This window comes from Ceratotherium simum, chromosome 14, assembly GCF_057802395.1.
Source record: "Ceratotherium simum simum isolate JZ-2026a chromosome 14, ASM5780239v1, whole genome shotgun sequence".
Taxonomy (NCBI): domain Eukaryota; kingdom Metazoa; phylum Chordata; class Mammalia; order Perissodactyla; family Rhinocerotidae; genus Ceratotherium; species Ceratotherium simum.
The window spans coordinates 53,047,440-53,068,696 of NC_141913.1; the positions used below are offsets into that span (position 1 = coordinate 53,047,440).

A 21,257-nucleotide genomic window follows, 5' to 3' on the forward strand; every position below is an offset into this window, starting at 1 on the left:
AACCTCAATAATATGTTTATATTGGAGTTTGTAACTTTTTATTTTTATAAGTAAAGAATTCCTTTAAGTATTGATGAAACACATTAACCTGCTCCCACTCTTATCTGCAACACATCGACAGTGCTGCTTCTATGCAATATCAAGTGTACACAGACACCTTACAGCTCATCAGAATCTCTGTAGAAGGGAGTGGGCCCATGTTAAGAACTTATAACATATGACACTATTCTTAACTGTTACTGTTAACATTAACAAAATTACTTAAAATTTAACAAAGGCCACTTCTACCCATTTTCTCATTTAACAGTATTTTGTCTTTACTAAATCCTTACAGAGATTTCTTTCCAAATGAGAAGATTGGTATTCAGCATGGTTAGATTATCATCTAATTCCGGAAGCGCGGGTGAGTGATAGTAAAGTCCCCTTGCTTTTGCACCAGGCAATCTTTTATTGTTGCTTACCGCTGTTTCTGATGTTTCATTCCTACATGAGGGGAAACATTTGAATCAAAACCCATGATTTCCTACATACAAGAATACCAATCAGCCCACACAATGCCCCCAGATTAACCCTAGAAAACAAGCGTTCATTGAGATCCTCTGTAAAGGACCCTTCGTCTCTCAAAAACATGGAAGAAAACAAAATAAACAAAAAACAAAGGACAACTTTTAAATAATAAATAAAAGGAATAAATATTGTTTTGCTATCTTGTTCATTTTTCTCAAATGGCAAAAGAGACAAATCCATCAAATTTACCCAGATACACTCAGTTATCATTGGAAGGCTGTGCCTCAGTACTGCTTTGGACCAAACTAGAAATGTAGTAGACACTGCCTCTCAAAAAAAATAAGAGAAACCTGAGATAATAAACCTCTATCTTTTTTCTGACTCTCTGGTCACCTTGGGGCCAAGAATGATAACTAGTTGGAAAGAAAATGGCTTATTGTTTTGTTTTCTGATGTTCTAGCACAGTTAAGCAATCTCTGATATCCCAAAATAAGTTCACTGTTAAAAATTTACCATTTTTTGGAAACAAGCAAAATCCTATTTCAAATAATCAAGAAACTATTGTATATAACAGAACATGGTTTTAAGACACATAAAGCTTCATTGGAATGTGTTTGGAAAATTTTAAATTGTTTTAAAAGGCTACACTTTTGCCCTCGCACTTATTCGTAGATTCACATTATAAAACACGAACCAGCAATGCTCGTGGACAATCTTATAAAGTCTCACACACATAGTCACATCACAAGCTTTTAGAGCACAAGTTTCATAATTCAAAGCATTTTGCCCAAATTACTTGTGAATACAAGTTTTAAGAATCTGATAATCTTGATGTCAAAATAAAAATAAAGATGGAAAATATTGCTTTTATAGGATGACTTATTGATTGTTCTGAAATCTAGCCGCCTAAAATTGTTTTACTTCAAAACTCATTAATCCGATTGTTCTAATAATCTAGGAGCCAATTTGAAACATTGCTTTTCTTTTTATTGGGTTGAAGGTGCTTTATTTGGTATTTGGCATCCCAAAACACCCTTGACTTTGGTTATATTCCTAAATTGAGTAAAAATTATCTATATGCTTAAATTATATTTTGTACTCATTTTCACTTACTTTGCTGGTATTTCTATACACATAATTAATTTATGAAATATGTTTTCTATAAATCAATTTATTAAAAATTTTCACTCCCTATGAATATTAATAGTAGATATTCTATTTTAAAAGACTATATAGTAGAATGTGGTTTCTGGACTGATGAAAAATAAAAAATACATTAATTTCTAGGAATACATACTATAGAAAATGATTTGGATAAACTTTGATGAGACCAGCATATCATGGGAAAACCATTCACATTGACAATTAATATGTCATCTGTAATGAATACAAAGCACTTGGATGTTTCTTCATTGACAAACTCACTCATGTTATTTCTGAAAGGTCACTTACTTTATCAGTACCAAGGAATCAGCTTTTAACAAGATGATTTCTTATCCACCAGCAAGTCCTCTTGTATATTAATGACTGAATGAATTTTTCAAGTTTTTGCAAATAATTATTTCCTCATCTATCTTTGTCTTTATTTTTTTTAATTTTTTTGGTGAGGAAGATTGGCCCTGAGCTAACACCTGTTGCCAATCCTCCTCTTCTGGCTTGAGAAAAAGTGGCCCTGAGCTAACATCTGTGCCCATCTTCCTCTATTTTGTATGTGGGTCACCAACACAGCATGGCTTGATGAGTGGTGTAGGTCCACGCTGGGGATCTGAACCCCCGAACCCAGGCTGCCAAAGCAGAGCATGCCAAACTTAACCACTATGCCACCAGGCCGGCCCCCCTTTGTCTTTATTTTTGATTAAAATTTATCAATCTACTAATAAGGTATAAAGTTTGTGAATATAGTTATTTGTAATTGAAAATATTTACTAAATTTGACACTGCTTTCAAATATTTTATTTTTTTATAGGATTTTCTTCTTCATTCATTGTCTTTTAAGTGTATGATAGCTTCTAATGTATAAAATAATTTTTTCCCTTTTTGGTATTGTCACCTTTTAATATTTTCCATATTAATTCTATTACATTTAAAGTTAGAGAGTCCTGGACTACCTCTAGGATTCATGTCTCTATGAGACATTTAGATGAAGTATTTTGGCCTAAAACAAATTATTTGCCATAACTTTCCATAGCTTTATACATATACATGTATATGTATGTACACATATGCGTATATATGGCAGAACTATCCCAACTAGAGCTGAACTATAAGTGGGATTGTCTTTTGCAATTAGAGGAAAAAATTATTTATCTCTAAATATTTATAATAGTTCTAATTAAAGGAAATCTTCTGAAAAATTATCATATATATCTTTTTCTAAAATATATTAATTGTAAAAAACTGAAGAAAACAAAGAAACTCACCAAGAAATAACAAAGCAAGATGGAGTTTTCCTTAGAGTGGTCTTCAACATTATTAAAAATAAAAGAGAAAGAGAAAAAGAGAGCTTGATAGTGAGAGCAGGAGAGAAAGACGGCAGGGTTTTTCTTGGTTTATTTGGACAGGTTTCCCAATTTTATTTACTAACCATTCCATCTGTATTTTCAGCAATTTCCCACTAAAAATATCACAGAATCTTGGAGAAAAACTACCTCCAGATTTAGGACAAGAAATATAAAAGAAGAGCCTATGTATCAGTCTGGGTCCAATCAAGGGACAGGAACCACACAGTAATTTAAATGGAGGAAGTTTAATACAAAGAATCATTATTCTACAAAAGGAGAGAAACTATTGAGATTTAATGAGAACTCCCAAGGGTACTCCAGGGCTCAGTGAAACTATCCAAGGGCAGACAAATGTGGAAAGGTGGGCCTCTCCCCAAGACAAGCTTCATATCTCCTTGGAGAAGGTGTGGCTACAGTATCCTGTGTACAGGGCAAAGGAGTTCACTGGGTTGCCTGGGCCAGAGCTAGTCCACATTACTCAGGCAAGCATGAACCATCCTCCAGGGTACAAATGGGCTGGTGGATGGAAACGCAGAGTATGCTGGAAGGCCACCACAGGTGCGACGCCTGGATCACACAAGTGTCCACTTTGAGAGGGCTGAAAGATTTCATCTGGCCTAGGTTGAGTTATATGGTTGCCAAGGGACTGAACATTTGGGAAGTTGGGGAGTATACATGTGGCTCTGCAAAGCACTACAGATATTTCTAGTCAGCTGGACGACTGTGCAGCGTAAGAAAGGGAAAAGCAAATATCCCACTCATGGGAACCAGGAAGAGAAATCCTCTTCCTTCTGCAATGTTCATTCAGTGCCCTCTATTGACAAGGCTCAACTTTGCACTCATGACAAAAGAGAAATACTCTAAAGGGGCCAATCCATTATTATGGTATCACAGCACAGGTACTTTTGAAGCAGGTATTGAAGGATGAATGTGCAGCTAAGAAGCAATAAATTAATAAGTGGCAGAGCCTACAACATATTGGTGTACCAAAAACGATGAAAGTAATCAAAGACTAATAGGTCGTGTCTAAAGTAGACAGAAATTGATATGAGGATCTATTTTTCTTAACATTCTTCATCGATTTGTAATTCTTTTTGTGATGTAGATTGCTTACATTCTTTTGTTTTTATTTTTGTGTGTATGTGTGTGTACACGTGCATGCAAACATGTATACATTCTTTAAACTATTATGGTGCTGGGTTTTTTGAGCATCAAAAGTCTGCTCTTTTTAAAGAGTCATGTGAGGAAGGAGAGCACATGGAATAACAGTGAACTTCACTTCTGGATCTTAATAAAAACAAATTCACGCCAAGTCTCTCTTTATTGGCCCAAAGTCTCCCCTTAGATTTTGCTATTAAGAAGTTTTGTCTTTCCAACTCCAACATTTTCTAAGTTACATGTCCTCCATCTTTTATTCTTCCCCATCCTTCTTTTTAGCAATTTACTTGGAGGGATCTCAGGTGGAGGTGTATCCCAGCAGGTGTTCCTTTATCTTCACTGCATCCCCTTTCTCCCTTTGCAGTGGAGAGGGGAGATCCTTTCCTCTCTGCTTTCATCACCCAACTTCCCTGTTTGCGAACTGAGTCTGCATCTTTCCTTGGCTTAGTCAAGCATCTGCGCTACGTGTCACGTATGTTTCACAATTTGTCTTGTGATGATGTAGTCCCTTCTGTATTTTATTGATAGATTATTCTTTATTTTTAAACAGAGTAAAATGCATTTCCTCTGAAAACTTCTAAACAGAAGGCTCTTAATATTTTGCTAATCAGAACCATTTGGTTTTCTTGTCAAGATTATGTCAAACATAATTACATAACTTTTACTACACTTTGTAATAATTTTTTATAAAACTTATTTATATAGGTGTTAAATTAAAAATGATCATGGTTTCTGCAGTAAAACCATTTCAGTTACAGGAGATATACTTTATTATCTTTTAAAGCAAATATTTTTAGAGATCTTACTCCATTAGCTTTAATGGTCATACATTACTATCTAACTTTTAGGAATGAGTAGGAGATTAACAGCACTTTTCAGTTTTTAGTGGCACTTTGGGAGATATATATTGATATGAGGTGCTTGGTTTTAATTGTACTTGAAGGAAGCCTACCCAGTAAATTTCAAACCAGAAATTTGAGGCCACGTCAGTCTGATTCCACACATAACATCTGAGGAACCATATGGTGTAAACAATGACAATTCAGGAGCCATGAAAGCCCTAACATCCATGTTATTAAAATAAGGCATTGTGTGTTAGGAAGAAGGTATCTGTGGTAATGTTGGATATATTGTCAGCACTCAAATCATCTGTTCCTCTATTTCAGCTCATAAACCATAGTGTATGTAGCATAGTGAGAGGTAATTTTTGGATTCTCCTTGGATTTGAGTGGAGGAACATTATAAACAGCCATGCCATGTATCATTCTTTCAGATACTTATAGAACTGAGACTAACTTCTAGATTTGATAGTGATGCCTACGATCCCGCTAAGAATCATTTGATGATTTCTGGCCTCCCTCTTTAAAGGAAGCTGATTGGGAAATAGGGCTGACCAACGGGACTCATTCTGAGTTTGAGCAGTGCATACCCCGGGAAGGGGGTAAGGATCAGTCAAATTGACCTTATTTTTACTTTTGCCCTTTAAATTGTAAATGTAATTCTTTATGAGTGCAGAAAGAGAAAAATCAATTTTCCTATTTCTTTTTGGGTTATGCGAATAATCTAAGGATAGCTCGTCTTTCTGATTAGCAGGGCATAGTTAAAATCAGCTTCATTTTTGGAGATAAATACAAATTATAATCTTCCCTCAATTGCTCATAAGCTATACGATGTTGAAAAACCTACCTAAACTTTTTGAAGCATAATATACACAGCTGTAAAATTATAAAAAAGATATTATTTATAGATTTTTCATATTGCTTTACATTTAAACTCTCAGCAGGTCACAAGAGAACTCTATACCACTACATCCAGTGGATATTTTTCTTCCTCAGCAGAGTTTGACTCTCAGTATATCTTTATAATTCATTGTACCAAAATTTAGTATTTGAGTTTCCTTTTGAGTAGTTTGTGAAGGTTAGTATATCATTTTTTAAAATTCCTAGGCATGTTCCAAATAATAAAGAAATATTTATATATTTTTAAATAAAGAAACTAATCCTATCCTCAATTACTGAATTGGACACTTTTATAAATCTAGGATACATCATGGTAACTTAGTGATATGATTCTTTTTAATGCCTTGAACATTGTGCTATTTTATTATCCTACAAATTATTTCATCATTACTCATAAATTTTTCCCAATGTTCTTTTAAAAGACTTATGTGAAACTTGTATGATAAATATCCAAGAAGGATGATATAATAAAAAACTAAATCTTCCGCATTGCATCATTCTTCTTCTTCCTCTTCTTTTTTAAATGGTTGCTCAAAGTATTACATCAATGTTCAAAAAGATATAAAAGAACTGATACACTATCTTTTTTGTCTGATTTTATTTTTCATTGAATACAGTTAAAAATTCAGAATTTTTCATTTTACACACATAAGGATAAAGAAAATAAAATTGACAGAGGAAGATATTTCATAGTTTTGAGGTGAATTAGGAGATGAATACCAAAAGCAGAAACCAGCACTATAGACTCATGGTGAAACTGATCATGCAAGTAAAATTTCAGACTATATGTCTTCAGATGAAGATATAACAGATGAATTTTCTCAAAATCAAGAATCAATGTTACAATGTTATAAACCAATGTTACTGCAATAAACAAAAAATTAAAAAAAAAAAAAGAATCAATGAATGAACAATATGGTTCTAAGGATAAAGAGAAAATATAGTAATCATCCTTTTAGTCATTCAAAAGGAAGGACTTCAAATTATTGTGATAAGAATCTGGGTTGTTCTGTTTTGCTAAAAATAAATGTGACAATATTTTTTCATCTTTTGTAAAATTTTTGCACCAAAATCTACTTGATCCATCTTGTAAATGGAAAACTGCTGGAGGCAGAATATATCCAAATATGACTGGAAGGAAGGAGATGCAATAGAATCTTTTTAAAGTTTGATTATTCTACTTGCTGTTATAAATCTAAAGATTAAATGTTTTGTAATCATAGAGTAAAGAAAAGAGCCATTCTTTCCTCAACAAAAATATGAGCTGTAAAAGATTTTTAAAACTTCTGGAAGTATTACATATTGACAAATATGTATTTGCCATGTTTACATTTTATTAACATTTGACCAAGAAGGCCATAGCATTCCCCACAGCTTGACTCAATTTCAGACAGGTTTCCTCCTGACTAAAGGCTCCTGACCTGCATTTTCTTAGAACGCTTACACTAGAAAACTTGTAATTACAAATTCTTTCTCTTCCCCTTGGTAATTTAGATAAATCTTCTCCTAGCCTCTTCCCATTTTATAATGCAGGATGGTCTTTCTCTAGCACCTAGTAACCAAGTGTTTGAAATGTAACCATCAAGAAAGGTAGAGTCCCTATGTCCCAGTCTCTGTGGGAGGGTAGGGACCTAACTTCCATAAGAGCCAATTAGCAGACACAGATGGTATAATCACGTTGACCAATCTCCCTCCTGATGTGTCCTCCAGTCCTTTTTCACTAGATCACCCCAGTGCTTAAAAACTCTCCTGCCTTTTCTTTCAACATACTTCATCTCTCTCCCCTATTGCAACAGCCTTGACCTTTATTGCAATAATCGTGAATCACAGCTTTCTTGCCATTCTTAGTAAATGTCCAGTGCAATTTCTCTTTGCCACAGTTTAATAAAGTTGTTTTGCACTGTCACTTTATTTACATAGCTCTGAATTATTTATAAAATTACATACTTTTAAAGAGTAAATTTGATCATAGGGTAAACTGTGAGAACTATTTTTTTTCCTGGAACAGTGAGAATTAAGGCTATTGACATTGCCTCCTTCAAAAACTATGGCCTCCATGCATGTCCACATCAAAAATCTTCTTGTTTCCTTCCTATGTCACTGGTCACACCCACTCAGTCTCCTTTGCAATCTTCCCTTCCTTTACCATATCCTTAAATATTGCTGTTCCCAAAGGCTCTGTCCTATGTCTTTTCATATTCTCACTTTTTATTTTATTCCCGGTTGATATTTTGTACTTTGTTAACTACAAATACTCTAGCAAGTCCAAAATCTCTATTGTTAAATTCAATGGGATCTTTTCTTTTCTGCTTTTACCTGACCTGTAAGCAGCCAACAAAACAGGTAATAACCTCATCCTCCAAGGAACACTTTCTTTATCTGGTTTCTAGGTTACCACACCCGCCTGGTTTGCTCCTTACAAATTTTGTTTTCTAGTGTCTCCTCAACCCCCAAACATTTAATATTGGAGTCCAGGTCTCAGTCTTTAGACTTATTCTTTCTTCTGTCCACATTTTCTCCTTGAGTGATCTCATCACTCTGCAAGGCTTTAAAAATCATGTATAAGGCTGACAAATTCAAATGAATATCTCCAGAGAATTATAGAAAAAATATTCTATCATTGTTCCAAGAAATATTGTCTTCATGCTCTGTTCATTTATTCATTTATTATTGAGAGCCACACTGCACATTATCAAGAATATTAAAATAAACTCACTCATTGTTCACAAGTATCTTATAATCTAGAAAACATGAAAAACTAGAGATGACTCATCTGACAAATGTATAAGATCTATTTAAACTAGGGTAGGACAAGCTGCAGAACATAATGGCTACATGCATGGATTCTGATGCCAGCCCTTGGGTTAAAATATTTCTGTCTGTCCTTAGGTAGTCACAACTTCTCTGAGCCTCAGTTTCCCCACCTGTAAAATGAGGCATGTAATACATATTCCTCACGTATTTTTTTGAGAATGAAATGGGTTAATGTTCAGAATGTTGCTAGAATCATGTAACTGTAACATGACAAAAACTGTAAACACTGTAAACATTATACATTTCCTTAAAAGTGGTTTGATTATTTATGTGATATTTGAGTTCAGCTGTGCAATGTTGTTAAAATTTCCATAGGAACAGACAAAAGCATTTCAGAAAGAAAGATTCATATAAAAAAATTGATAAAGTGGAAAGTGGAATCTATGTTTTGAAAAACAAGCAGTTCAGAGTGTGCACAAGAAGGCGATTTCTTTTTTTTTTTTAAGCAAGATAGATAAAATTGTGACTAAATCAAAGAGAGTGCTAAATACCAGGCCAGGGAGTTTTGCACTTTTATGTGCGGGTGTTGGGAAAGCTATTGAAGTTGTTGAGCATTGAAGTCGGAAAGTTGTGTTGTAGGAAATTTCATCTGCTCTGCCCTCTGCTATCAATTCATCTGTGCCTAATGCCCAAAGCCTTCTATGATCATGGTGTCACTGCCGGTAAGCAGTGAGTAGAAATAACAAATATTCATTCTCAACAAGGGGAATATTCCACTATATTACAAATACACTGCCTTCTGAGTTCTTGCTTATGAGCCAAGATCTGTGAAAAGAATGAACGATCCACTCAGTCTGTCAAGATAGGAATGGACTCGAATGCAATAGTGAAGGAAGCCAGTTCCTACTAGGAATGTATATGACCATCTTTTCACATGATGCGAAAGTGGAAAAAGGTTATTACAACATTGCTTATAATAATTGTTATTATAAACAACAATTGAGGAGTTAGAAGAAAGGGCCAGTGTGATCTTGAGAGTTAGGTGGCATCATCCTAGAAGTATTTATCACCCAGGGCTAGAGCTCTGGTCTCAAGTCTCCTATCATACAAATTGTGTTGCCTTCCCAAATCTTCTGCCAGCTCAGTCCAGCTGAGAACTCTGAACATGCAACTTGATTGGGTAAGTGGACTTATCATCCAGGACATTTACAGAAATAAGTGTATAGAAGATGAAGTAAATTAAGCCAATTTTTTTAAGTTTGCAAATAGGTTGTCTAATCAATGGGATACACTGAATACATTCATATTTATGTAAACTGCATAAAATAATATACCTTACAAGTTTTAGACTTTAAATTTGACATATATAATTATAACCATAAATGTAATTCTACTTATAATAATTATAAATATATAATTCATGTAAAATATATAAATTTATATGTATAGATTAGAAATTTGTAGGGTAAATTATTTCCAAAATTATTTGAATTTTAAGAAAATTGGTTTACTACATTTAAATTATCATTTGTTAGATTTATGTGAATTATTTAAGTGATTTTCTAAAAAGTTACTTATTTGTTGATGTGTCCAGGTCACAAAATATGTTTGAAATGTTTGAGAAAATCAGATATGTTAAATTTCTAAATATATAATCTATTTATAATAACAAGTTCAAGAAATGTCTCAGCCTAGTTTCTACGGGAGCCACGGGTCCCAGTTCATTTGCATTCTCCTTTTGTGATTCTTTCTATCCTATATTGTAGGTCTATGGGTTTCTAAATCAGTTTGCTTTTGGATCCAGGGTCAGGGCTGCACGGAGGAGAGTATCTGAAAGTTTTATATTCACCTTTCAGTTTATCAATAACCCTGGGTCCTAACCCATTCAAAATAAGTAGTTTAAGTTTAAACTCATTTGTCTATTTCTTTTTTTTTTTTTTGAGGAAGATTGGCCCTGCGCTAACATCTGTCGCCAATCTTCCTCTTTTTCTTTTTTTCTCTCCAAAGCGCCAGTACATAGTTGTGTATCATAGTTGTAGAGTTGTAGCTCTTCTATGTGGGATGCTGCTTCAGCATGGCTTGATGAGCAGTAAGTCCGTGCCCAGGATCCTAACCAGCGAAACTTGGGCCACAGAAGCAGAATGCAGGAACTTAACTACTATGCCACTGGGCTGGCCCCCATTTGTATATTTCTAATCATTTTATTATTACTTTCAAAAATATTTTTAGAAATACTTATAAGCAAGATTTTGGAATTATTTCCAGGATAAAATGTATTTTAGCATAAACATAACCAAATAAATTTCACAAGACATGTTAAGAATCATTGATGATTTCTAACATGTTATAGTTGAATAATCCTAACAATTAAGGTACACTTATTTCTCAAGATATGCCAATTCTTACCATATTAGGAACCTGAAAATAAAACATAATGTGGGCTACTGCGATTTATTGGTAGAAAATTATAATTTTCACTTTTGTAAAATCCAAATTGTCTCCAACTAGCTTCATTGATAAATTCAAATCTACTTAGAATAATTGATTTCATAGCATATATATATACACTTATTCAGTATTCTGAAAACTGGTTTATACATTTTTTAAAATGTTCTATGACATTTGATAGGCTTCTACGTTCTCAAAGGATACCTAAGAAAAATGTAACGTTATTGTATACTGGAACTGAGAAACATTCAAAGAACAATCTAATTGAAACTCTACATTTTACAGATGAAAAAAGTGAGTTTCACATGAGACAATGTGTGAAATAAATTGTGAAGCAATGATGATGTATTTCAAAGTGAATATGCTCTCGTAAGCCTTTACATATTTAGTAATACATTTGAAATTGAATTTCATTTGTGTTAGTGCCTCTGATATAGTGGTTATAAGCTACAGAAAAATTCCAGCTCTTTCCTTACATGTACTTATGCTTATACATCATTTTATCTTTATTGTCATGATGAATGAAAAGATAAAAATTAATTACAATTATTTATTCTATAGCATTACAAAAAGAATTTTTTTTCTTTATTGTATTGACAAAGTGTAAAGAATTTACTATGGAATCCCTAGTGTAAGCGGATTTTTCAAACATTTGAGGAATTTTGAAATGGAAAACTTGAAGTTAACATTTATTTTTTGAAAAAGAAATTTAAATTACACAGAACTTACAACATAAACGTAAAAGTATGTAATTAATGTAGCTAAATAAAGCTTATTTTTATCATTTCAAAATGGGAGGAATACATAGCAAAAGTTATTATACATAATATGTGGCAATGTTTAGACATCAGCAATTTATTGTGGATTCTTACCTGACCAGAGGCTGCATTTTCACAAACGTAAGTCTCATAGTATTCAGAGAACTCAGGAGCATGATCATTAATATTAAGAACCTGAACATACACAGCGACTGCAGAAATCTGTTCTACATTGTCTGCAGGTTGAATAAACAGAATAAAATAAAGAATGTTAACGCTGTTTTTAGGAAAAAAACGTCATGAGAATTGCACTTTGTGTGGTACACTTTTACTTTATTTGAATGAAAGCTATCTGAGGACAGTATCTTCCTATAATTCATATATTTATCAACAATATAGCCTAGGAAAAAAACATTGTTCTCAATGTATTCAATTCAACCAATATTTATTGAGTGTCTTGTACCTGCCATAGACTGTATGAGCTGATGAGGAAAAGCAGTGAAGAAGTCAGGTATACGGATAACTTTCTAGAATCCAGGAACTATTGAATGTGTTTATATTAACTCATTTAATCCTGATGACTATAAGTATTATTTTGCTCCCCAACTTCACTGATAAAAACATCGAGAAACCAATTAGTTTTACAAATTACAGTTCAATGCTTTGCCTAAAGTCATAGCTGACGTGGACAAGGCAGTTAAGGAGCCAGCAGTCAGCGCTCTTAAACGATGGCATTGTTCAGTGTAGTTTTTAAAAACAAAAATGGACATGGTATAATGATCTAAATACATTTTAAAATAAAATAATTATCATAAAATCTAGGTAATTTTATATATACATTGAGTTGGGAAGATTTTCCTAAGTGAGCCAAGAAATAGGGAAAGCATAAAGGAATAGGAAGATATAGTTACATACGTTTTTTACATGGCAAAAAAAAGTAAGAAAAACAAAAACAAAACAACAGGGGTCTGGAAAAATGTTTGCACCACAAGATGAAATACTAACAGTTCTAGTGTTAAAATCCTAACAACTGATTTGAAAAAGACAATTCAGGGGAAAAAAATCACAAACTAGAAATTCACAGGTGAGAAAATTCAAATGATCTCTAACAGGCTTTCTCAGCCTTGTCACTATTGATATTTTGGACTGGATAATTCTTGTTTTGGGGGGCTGTCCTGTGCAGTGTAGGATGCTGAGCAGCATCGCTGACCTCTAGCAGTTAGTTTCAGTAGAACATCCACCCTGGTTGCGATGACCAAAATTGTCTCTCAACATTGTCAAATGTGCAAAACTGCCCGCAGCTGAGACATGTTGCTCTATCATAATATTCACAAAGGCTCTCACTCACCAGAAGTGAGGAGATTGATAATTTCGTCCATGTGATTTCTGTTAAAGATGAAAAACAGAGCCAGTGATGCTAGAGAAACCTTTTCTAGACCCTAATCTGGCAATTAATAGTAAAAGTTAAATTACACATATCTTTGACCCAGTAATTAGTTTGGGAGACCTATGCTACAGTCCAAGGCACCAGTACATAAAAGTATGCGATCCAATTTACTTATTCCAGAATTGTTTGCATCACACCCAAATAACTGGATATAACCCAAGTATATACCAAGACGGAATTGAGGAAAATAAATTACAACCATACTATGAAATTTTGTGTTTAGTAAAAATAAATGAGTCAATGTAACAAATTTATTAATATTGTGAGCTTTAAAAATGGACTACTTGGATTTTAATCTTGGTTCTCAATTTGAGAAAAATGCTTAACCACTGTGCGTCTCAGTTGGTTTTCTGTAAATGGAAATGATACTGGTGACTGGCTACCTTATAAAGCTAATACTTGAGATTAAATCAATTGATACATATAAAGCATCTAGAAGGTTACATAGCAAATGTGAGCAATCAAATATTATTTTATTTTATCTACTAATCAGAAGTTATATACACGATATTTTGTGAAATGAGAAAAAAGTGGCAGCATAAAATATTGTGTATTTCATTATTTTAAATCTTTCTTTTTTTATTTAAAAAAGCTGTGGACAGGTGCATCCAATTAAAGAGTGGGAAGAGGGAAGTTATTTTGTTTGTGTTAATGTCTTTATTTATAATCTATGTGTTATTCTCTTAATGGAAAAATTATATCTGCAATTGTAGTTTGTCAGGGCAAATACAAGCTGTTTGTTTGTTTGTTTTTTTAAGAGGTTTAATTCTCCCTGTTGAAAATAAGGGAAATGACTTTCCCTCCTTCCTCTTCTTAGAATACTTACTTTAGAAAACTTGTAAGTTCTTTCTCTATCCTTATGAAATGTATGTATATCTTTTAAAAGCTGAGTAAACTTCTTGCCAACTTTACAACCCAGGCTTGTCTTCTCAAGTACTGGGAACCTTCTCTTTGAAATGTGACCATCAAAGAAGATAGCATCCCTTCCTCCCAGTTTCTGTGGAAGGAAGGGTAGGAGCCTAACTTCAGCAAAAGCCTTGACCCAAGTTGCAAACTACCTCTTGTCATAAAGGTGTGAAATATTTAGTTTTCATTTGAATAAAGCCAGTTAGCAAATACAGATGGTCACTCCAACTGCCCAGTCAATTTAGGATGAACTATCTACGGCTAATGTTGTGGTTAAGTCCTCGTTCTCAAAGGTTAATAATTGTTTATCTTGAGAAGATGCATGCAATGGGTTTATCTGCTTGGCTATATAAAAGGGCGAGATTTCCTTCTGTCTTGGCAATGTCTTAGCGATTTCCTGTGATGCACATTACATTCTAGTTTAATGCTTTTCAATTATAAAACTATTTTCTCTCTATTTCACCTTCGTGGAGAGGGTTTCTGGAGTGGGATGAGATTTTGTTTATAATTACTTTTCCCAATAAATAACAGTTGCACTTATGATAGAAATTGCAATTTTCAACAAATTAAATATTAAAATTTGCAAGGTTTATTGCACAACAAAAAAAATCATGGCCTTTAGGAAATACAGAAACCATTAGGAATTATCATTTTGAGACTCTTCTGTATTGTATTATATTCAGGATGAAAATAAATGAAACATTAAAATATGAAAAGATATTTCTAAATACTTCAAAGTGAAATTATTCAAAATTAAGGCTCATATTTTTTATGGTTTAAACACTAACGTATCACCAGAGAAGAACTTTTTGCTTAAGTAAGTAAATTGGAAAAAGTATTTCAGTTACAAATAAATTTAAAGAAAATTAGTAAGAAATTCATTTAAAGTTTTTATCTTTTTCTTGAAAAATCTGTATAAAATTAAGTCCAAATTAAACCTTTGGCATGACTGTACAAAGCAAACATATATCTCCACAGCTTCGTTTTAAACTAGTTAGTAATTTTATTCACTTAGCTGGCATGCTGATAAATAGCTTGGTGCTTAATTTAGGAAGCTTTCCAGGAAACAGATTAAGCAGAAATAACTTCATTTGCTGGAAAAACAAACGTTAAATGGAACATCTCTTTCCTATAATCAGCAAAACTGTTATGTTGCGAGCTTCAATATAGCACACATATGCAGCAAGTGTTTTTATAACAATTTTGATGCCCTCTTTTCCATTATTCAGGTGGTTTGTTTATATCACTACAGAGATTTAAATGGTCAATTATTTTTGATATTCATAACACATTAATAAGAAATTGGCACTTACAAATATTTTCTCCAAGACTGTTCTGAAATGAATTTAATGATGCAGATTGCAAAAAATTCGAGAGAGAGAGAAAAAATACATGAAAATTGGTTACTCAGTGCTACAAAAGCTTTCTGACCAATTTTCCCTTAAAATGAAACAAAAATTTTCAGTAACATATCTTCAAAAGTAAGTTAAATGAGTATTAACTTTGTGGGTTTTTGAAAATATTTATCTAATTATATTTTATTTTGAAATTTCATTCCCCATTCTGTAACTTTTCAGCCCTATGATAAAAATAACAATGGGAATAGCAAATTTCTCTTTATCTGTTTTTATTTTTTTTTTTTTTAACTTTTAGAATACTGATTATATAGCACCAGGAGCAGATCAGCATGAGTTGTATAATTCTTGTACTTGATAATATTTCTAATCACTTTTTTTCTGAAACAGTGATTAACTTCTAAGTGTTAAATTCTATGTAAAATAAATAAATATATTCAGTTTATATTCAATTTGCCTTTCACGGGCATTTAAATTTTTTTCCTTGACTGTATTTTTAATTGTCTTTTATTTATAAATTATTTGTTTTAATACAATATTCTATAATACACAAAATTGTAAATTTATAAATTTACTAAATAAATTGATAATTTTTGCTTCAAGTGATCATCTTCAATGTTGATCTAATCACATCTTATGAAATTCTGTATCTAAAATTACATATCTACTTTTTGAAAATCTTGTTTTATTCTATTTTTCCCCGGAATTTTTCACTTTGAAGGCTTATTTACCTGCTTTTCCTCAAGAGAATTAAAACGTTTTCAAGTCCATTAATTTATTTTTTTAAATGTTACATGTATTTTGTTTCACCATCTTCAAATATAAAACGATAATTGTAATACAAATACATTCTGGCTTTACTGTTTCAAGAGCAAATTTATTTTTCAAAATAAACACATGTTTTTAACATACTTGGACACAACAGGCCCATATTCTTTAAAATCTATTCTTTAAAATCTATTACAAAAATGTAATCATCTCCTGAAGTCTCCTTAGCTCACTGTAACATTACAAGCCACACATGCTTTCACTGACGGAGGAACATAGACGAAGCGACAGCTTCAGAAGGAGATGAGCAGCCCTCACCGCAGAGTCAGAATAAGCGTCAGAGGGGAGTCTGGCTATCCTACTGGCAGAGGTCATTGAGTCTCTGGCCTTGAGGAAGTTGTACAATGTGAACTGACTTAAACCCTACATTTGAGTTATTAATTGAAATAACTTTGTAATTAAACTTTATTGTCTTTTATGAGTAAAAATGGAAAAATGAAACTTGATTAAGATTATTGTGCATATATTTGACTCAGAAAACACTAAGCGAGAGCAAGTACCCTTTTTCACATTCTCAATTAATAAGAGACAGTGTGGCATAGGATTAAGACATAGGCTTCGGAATCAGATGTGATCTTGATTGATCCCTGGCTTCATCATTTAGGGGTTAGGCAAATAAATTGCAGAAGTTTTAGATTTCTCTTCTGTGAAATAGGAATAATATTTCCTTCAAATTCTTAAAAATGCTTTATGCAAAGTTTTTCACAAAGCGTTGCCATAGGTATATTACATATATTTTTATATTCAATAAAAGGAAACTATTTAATAACATGTAATTCCTCAAAACTCACCAATACTTGCAACCACCTTGCAAAATAGATACTTCATAAATAAATATCTGAAAATACAATTAAGAAGAGACAAAGCTAGGATTTTTTTCTGGTGAATCCTAAATGATGCCCAATCTTTATATCATTGTTGTTGTATGTATATTTTCCCCGACATATACACCATTATAATATCTATGGTCTTAAGTGTAAGCCTATGAAATAAGTAATCTTGTAAACTATGAATTGAAACTGTTCTGTTTCCTGAATAGTATGTGTACACACACACATGCACACACATACACCTATATCTGTACATTATGTAGATCATTTGCAGCCATTATTTTCCTTAATACTGTGAAGGCTGTTGATCAGCTGGTAAGCAGCAGTATAGCTTAAAAGCTGAAGTCTAGTTTGATTACTTGTGTGGTACTGGTCGCTAAATATTTGGATATCATCTTTGAACACAATATATAATGACATTATAATATTTATTAGAGCATAGACTTTGTTTATGGCATATATGTAAATATAGATACATACATTGGATTAATCATTTTATGGACAGCAGCTATCTTGCAACCCAAAGATTTGTGTTACTGTTGTGTTTCATTGTTTGATGCTACAATTTACTTTCACTATCTAAAAAAAAAAGACGAAAAATACTTAAATGTTTCTCTAGAAATCTTCATGACATCCCTCTGATAAAAAGTAATCATGTAATTAATGGTATGTGATATAATTAGATTATTTTGCAAACTTTTCATACCAATCATTCATTCATCATTTTTTCTATTCATTTATAAAAGATTTGAGTGTTTTGTGTCTAGGAATACACAATAAATTTTCAAGTTTCTGCTTTCTAATAACTCGCACTGTAGTACAACTAATTTAACAAAAGTTGATATATTCTTACAAATATCCCCCATATATAAAATAAGCTTACAGTGGATAACCATTTATATAAATTCATTAGAAAACATTATTTAATAGCTGAAAGCTATTTTATAGAGAAACACATTTTTTCAAAGATGTCTACTCTTTCCTTGAACGGATTTGAATTCTTTTTCTCAATAATTTTGTAAACAGTGACATTATAAATAATTTGTTCTCTCAGAAATACCCAATGAATAAAAGCTTCTTGCTTTTAGAATAAGCATCTTTGTGTTTTCTGACACCAAAAGCCTTGGCATTTCTTATGTTGTAGCAGATATTTATTCCTTTGTAATGTTTCCTCCCCATCCTTTATTGTTTAGTTAAAGGGAAAATTCAAAACCCAGACCCAGTCCTCCTGCAGTGTTTCCATAGAGCTATTCAACGCATGCAAAAAATATGCAAGAGAGGCTTTCCACTCCACTGTATCACTAGCCAACTGCTCAATAAAGTGAGGAATGAGATATATGTTAAAGGCTTTCAAAGAAACAAGCCAAGAAAGTAAACAAGATTATTAAAAATCTATGCAAAATCAGTTATATGAAAGGACGCCTTCTAAAATATTTCATATTCAGAAATTTAATCCTTTACTGTACTATATTAAATTCATTGACTAAATAATGGGAATGATTTTGATAAATTTTTATATTGTTATATCCTTTGTGTTATACCCATATTCCTTTGAGCTTGAATTAATATGATTGATTTAAACTGATAAATTGATTGATAATTTTGAAGACACCATCCAAGGGATAAATCAGGATGATCTTGTCTACTTTTTACAACCTGGAAATGGAATCATTTGCCTATCACTGAAGAAAACTGGTCACTACTGATTATTGAAGATGTGATATCAGCACAGCTGACACTAAAAGTTTAATTTGAAAATGTATTATTATTTTTGTGACATACAGACAACCAATGAATGTTTGTCATTTGAAACTGTCATATTCTTTCCCATAATTTCATTGAAATATGATTATTTTTAAATGTGCAGGTTTTAAAAGGCTACCTTAGAGTGTCACCCTTTCCCTAATGTGGAAGACTATCATTAACATTTTATCCTGGAAATAGAACAAGGCCCAGACATTCTGTGTTTGACTCCTAGAATAGTCTCCTGATGAACTAATAGAGTCAGTCTAACCTGATCATGGTTAAATGGTACAACATTGCTGGTCAATTTTAAATTATTTAAAATTTAAAATTTTAATTTTAACTCAATAGTTTTACTACTATACAAATAGTAGTAAAACAATGTATAACATTAGTTAAACGTGTCTCTAAATTAAAAATTTTGCTCTAAGGGAGAGAGTCCAATGAAATAACCATTCTAACTTCTTTCTACCCATAACTATTTTTTATGAGTGGATATGATTTTTTGGAATGTACACAAGACTTTCTGTTTTCATTAAACTCATAACTTAAAAATGAACCCATACAGAATATATACAGCCCAGTTATAAAAAAAATGTGCAAAATTTATATTCAATTTTTTTAAATTGATATGAAAATGTATCCATGAAAATATCCTAAGAACATATAACTATATAATAAAAAGGTTTTAGAATTTCAGGTGATTTTTGTTTTATTCCTTGTGGTTTTCTGAATTTTCCATGACATTTCTTGTATGAAACATTATTTATTGTCATAATAAAAAATATTTTAAAAGATATTTAGTAGTAAATATATAAATAAGCTGTAATAGAAATGACAGACATTGTTAATTTAAAATAATAAAATACATGTATGAATTGACATATAAAATATCATTTAACTCAAATTCCAACAAAATTTTAAGCTAGCTTTTGTCCCCACGTTTAGAGATTATTGAGTGTTTTAAAAAATAGGGTGAAGCAACGCGTGGTTCCCAAACGGTACTTACACTTCTCTGTGGCTGTAACGCTGAGGTTGTACCAAGCACTAAGCTCTCGATCAAGAGGGTTGGAGGTGATGATTGTGCCATTGTCCTCAATACTGAACACTTTGCTTCCAGTAATAGAATACCTGCACCAAAAAAGAATTCCCTAATTTTATTATTGTCTCTGTATAACAGTGATACATAGCACTCTTTTTAAGCAATAAGACAAATTATTAAATGCATGCTCCACATAGGTAATTTACGCTAAACAATTCTCAAAAGGTGCATTCATATATTTAAGATTCAACTCAGTGGAAAGAAAAAAAAAACATTAAAATGACCTCAGATTGAAATGGATGTGTGCTAAATCTAAACACATCACTCATTCTCATTCCCAGAGAGAATTTTAATAAGGAATGACTTGGTTAAAAAGAAATGGCAAAATGTCATTTGCAAAATGAAGAGAAGTACACATAAATGGGGGTAAAAATTAATGCTCATGAGCACTTGTTTTTCCTTTTGAAGCAAAGTAAAACATATCCTCAACCTAGACTGCTATGAATCTCTTTCCTCCACCACGAAGTTGCTTGCTAAATCTGTGCATCGCATTAGAATTACTTGATTGCTGATATATGAAAATATTTGGTCTTGTTTGTTTAAAGGAAACAATTTTATAATATTTAATTTAAGAATTATATATATATGCATATATATATATCCCAAAAGTAAGGATAGTATATCTAATGTGCTGTAAGATCATTCATGAGAAGAAGCCAGATAATAAAATTTCTTCATGTGAAAGCCTAGAAAATGATCTAAACTCCAGAATGAAAGAAGCTTTTGAAGTACTCAGCATGTCTTATCTTCTTGCATATGATTAATAATAAAAATTAAAGAAGAGTAATAGCTAGAGTGCATCATGGCTTCTCATTACACGTAAATTCCCAGAGACTTTGATGAGACATCAATGAGGTTGCCATAATTGTGAGGCAAAAGATGAGAGTATCTAATCTTGAACTGACAGGTCTCTAAAAGTATCACATTAATTTGTAGCTTGGTGTTCAGGGGAGAATTAAAATAGAAATTACAAAGAATTAAGCCGTAGAAGAATTCAGTTCTTACTCTACTCATTTTTAAACCTTTATAGTAATTTACTTACATATCCACAAGTAGTCACATCCACAGTAGTCTGCTTAAGAGATTTGTTGAAACAGTAGTTTAACGGTTAATATTTTGTACTAAACATCTAGAATATCTTGTTTCTCTAATACACCATTCCAAAGAAAACCATCAAAAGT

General features: G+C 32.3%; 1 protein-coding gene across 1 annotated transcript in view; it reads right to left on the reverse strand.

The window, feature by feature from the left end:
* The window catches only part of CDH19 (cadherin 19), a 74,633-nt gene that overhangs the window by 15,490 nt on the left and 37,886 nt on the right, over positions 1–21,257 (reverse strand). Inside the window, exons 7-8 of the mRNA XM_004422625.3 lie at positions 19,984–20,105; positions 11,980–12,101 (exon numbers count right to left, since the gene is read on the reverse strand). Of these exons, the coding sequence (XP_004422682.2) occupies positions 11,980–12,101; positions 19,984–20,105 (244 nt within the window). The remainder of the gene's footprint in view (positions 1–11,979; positions 12,102–19,983; positions 20,106–21,257) is intronic.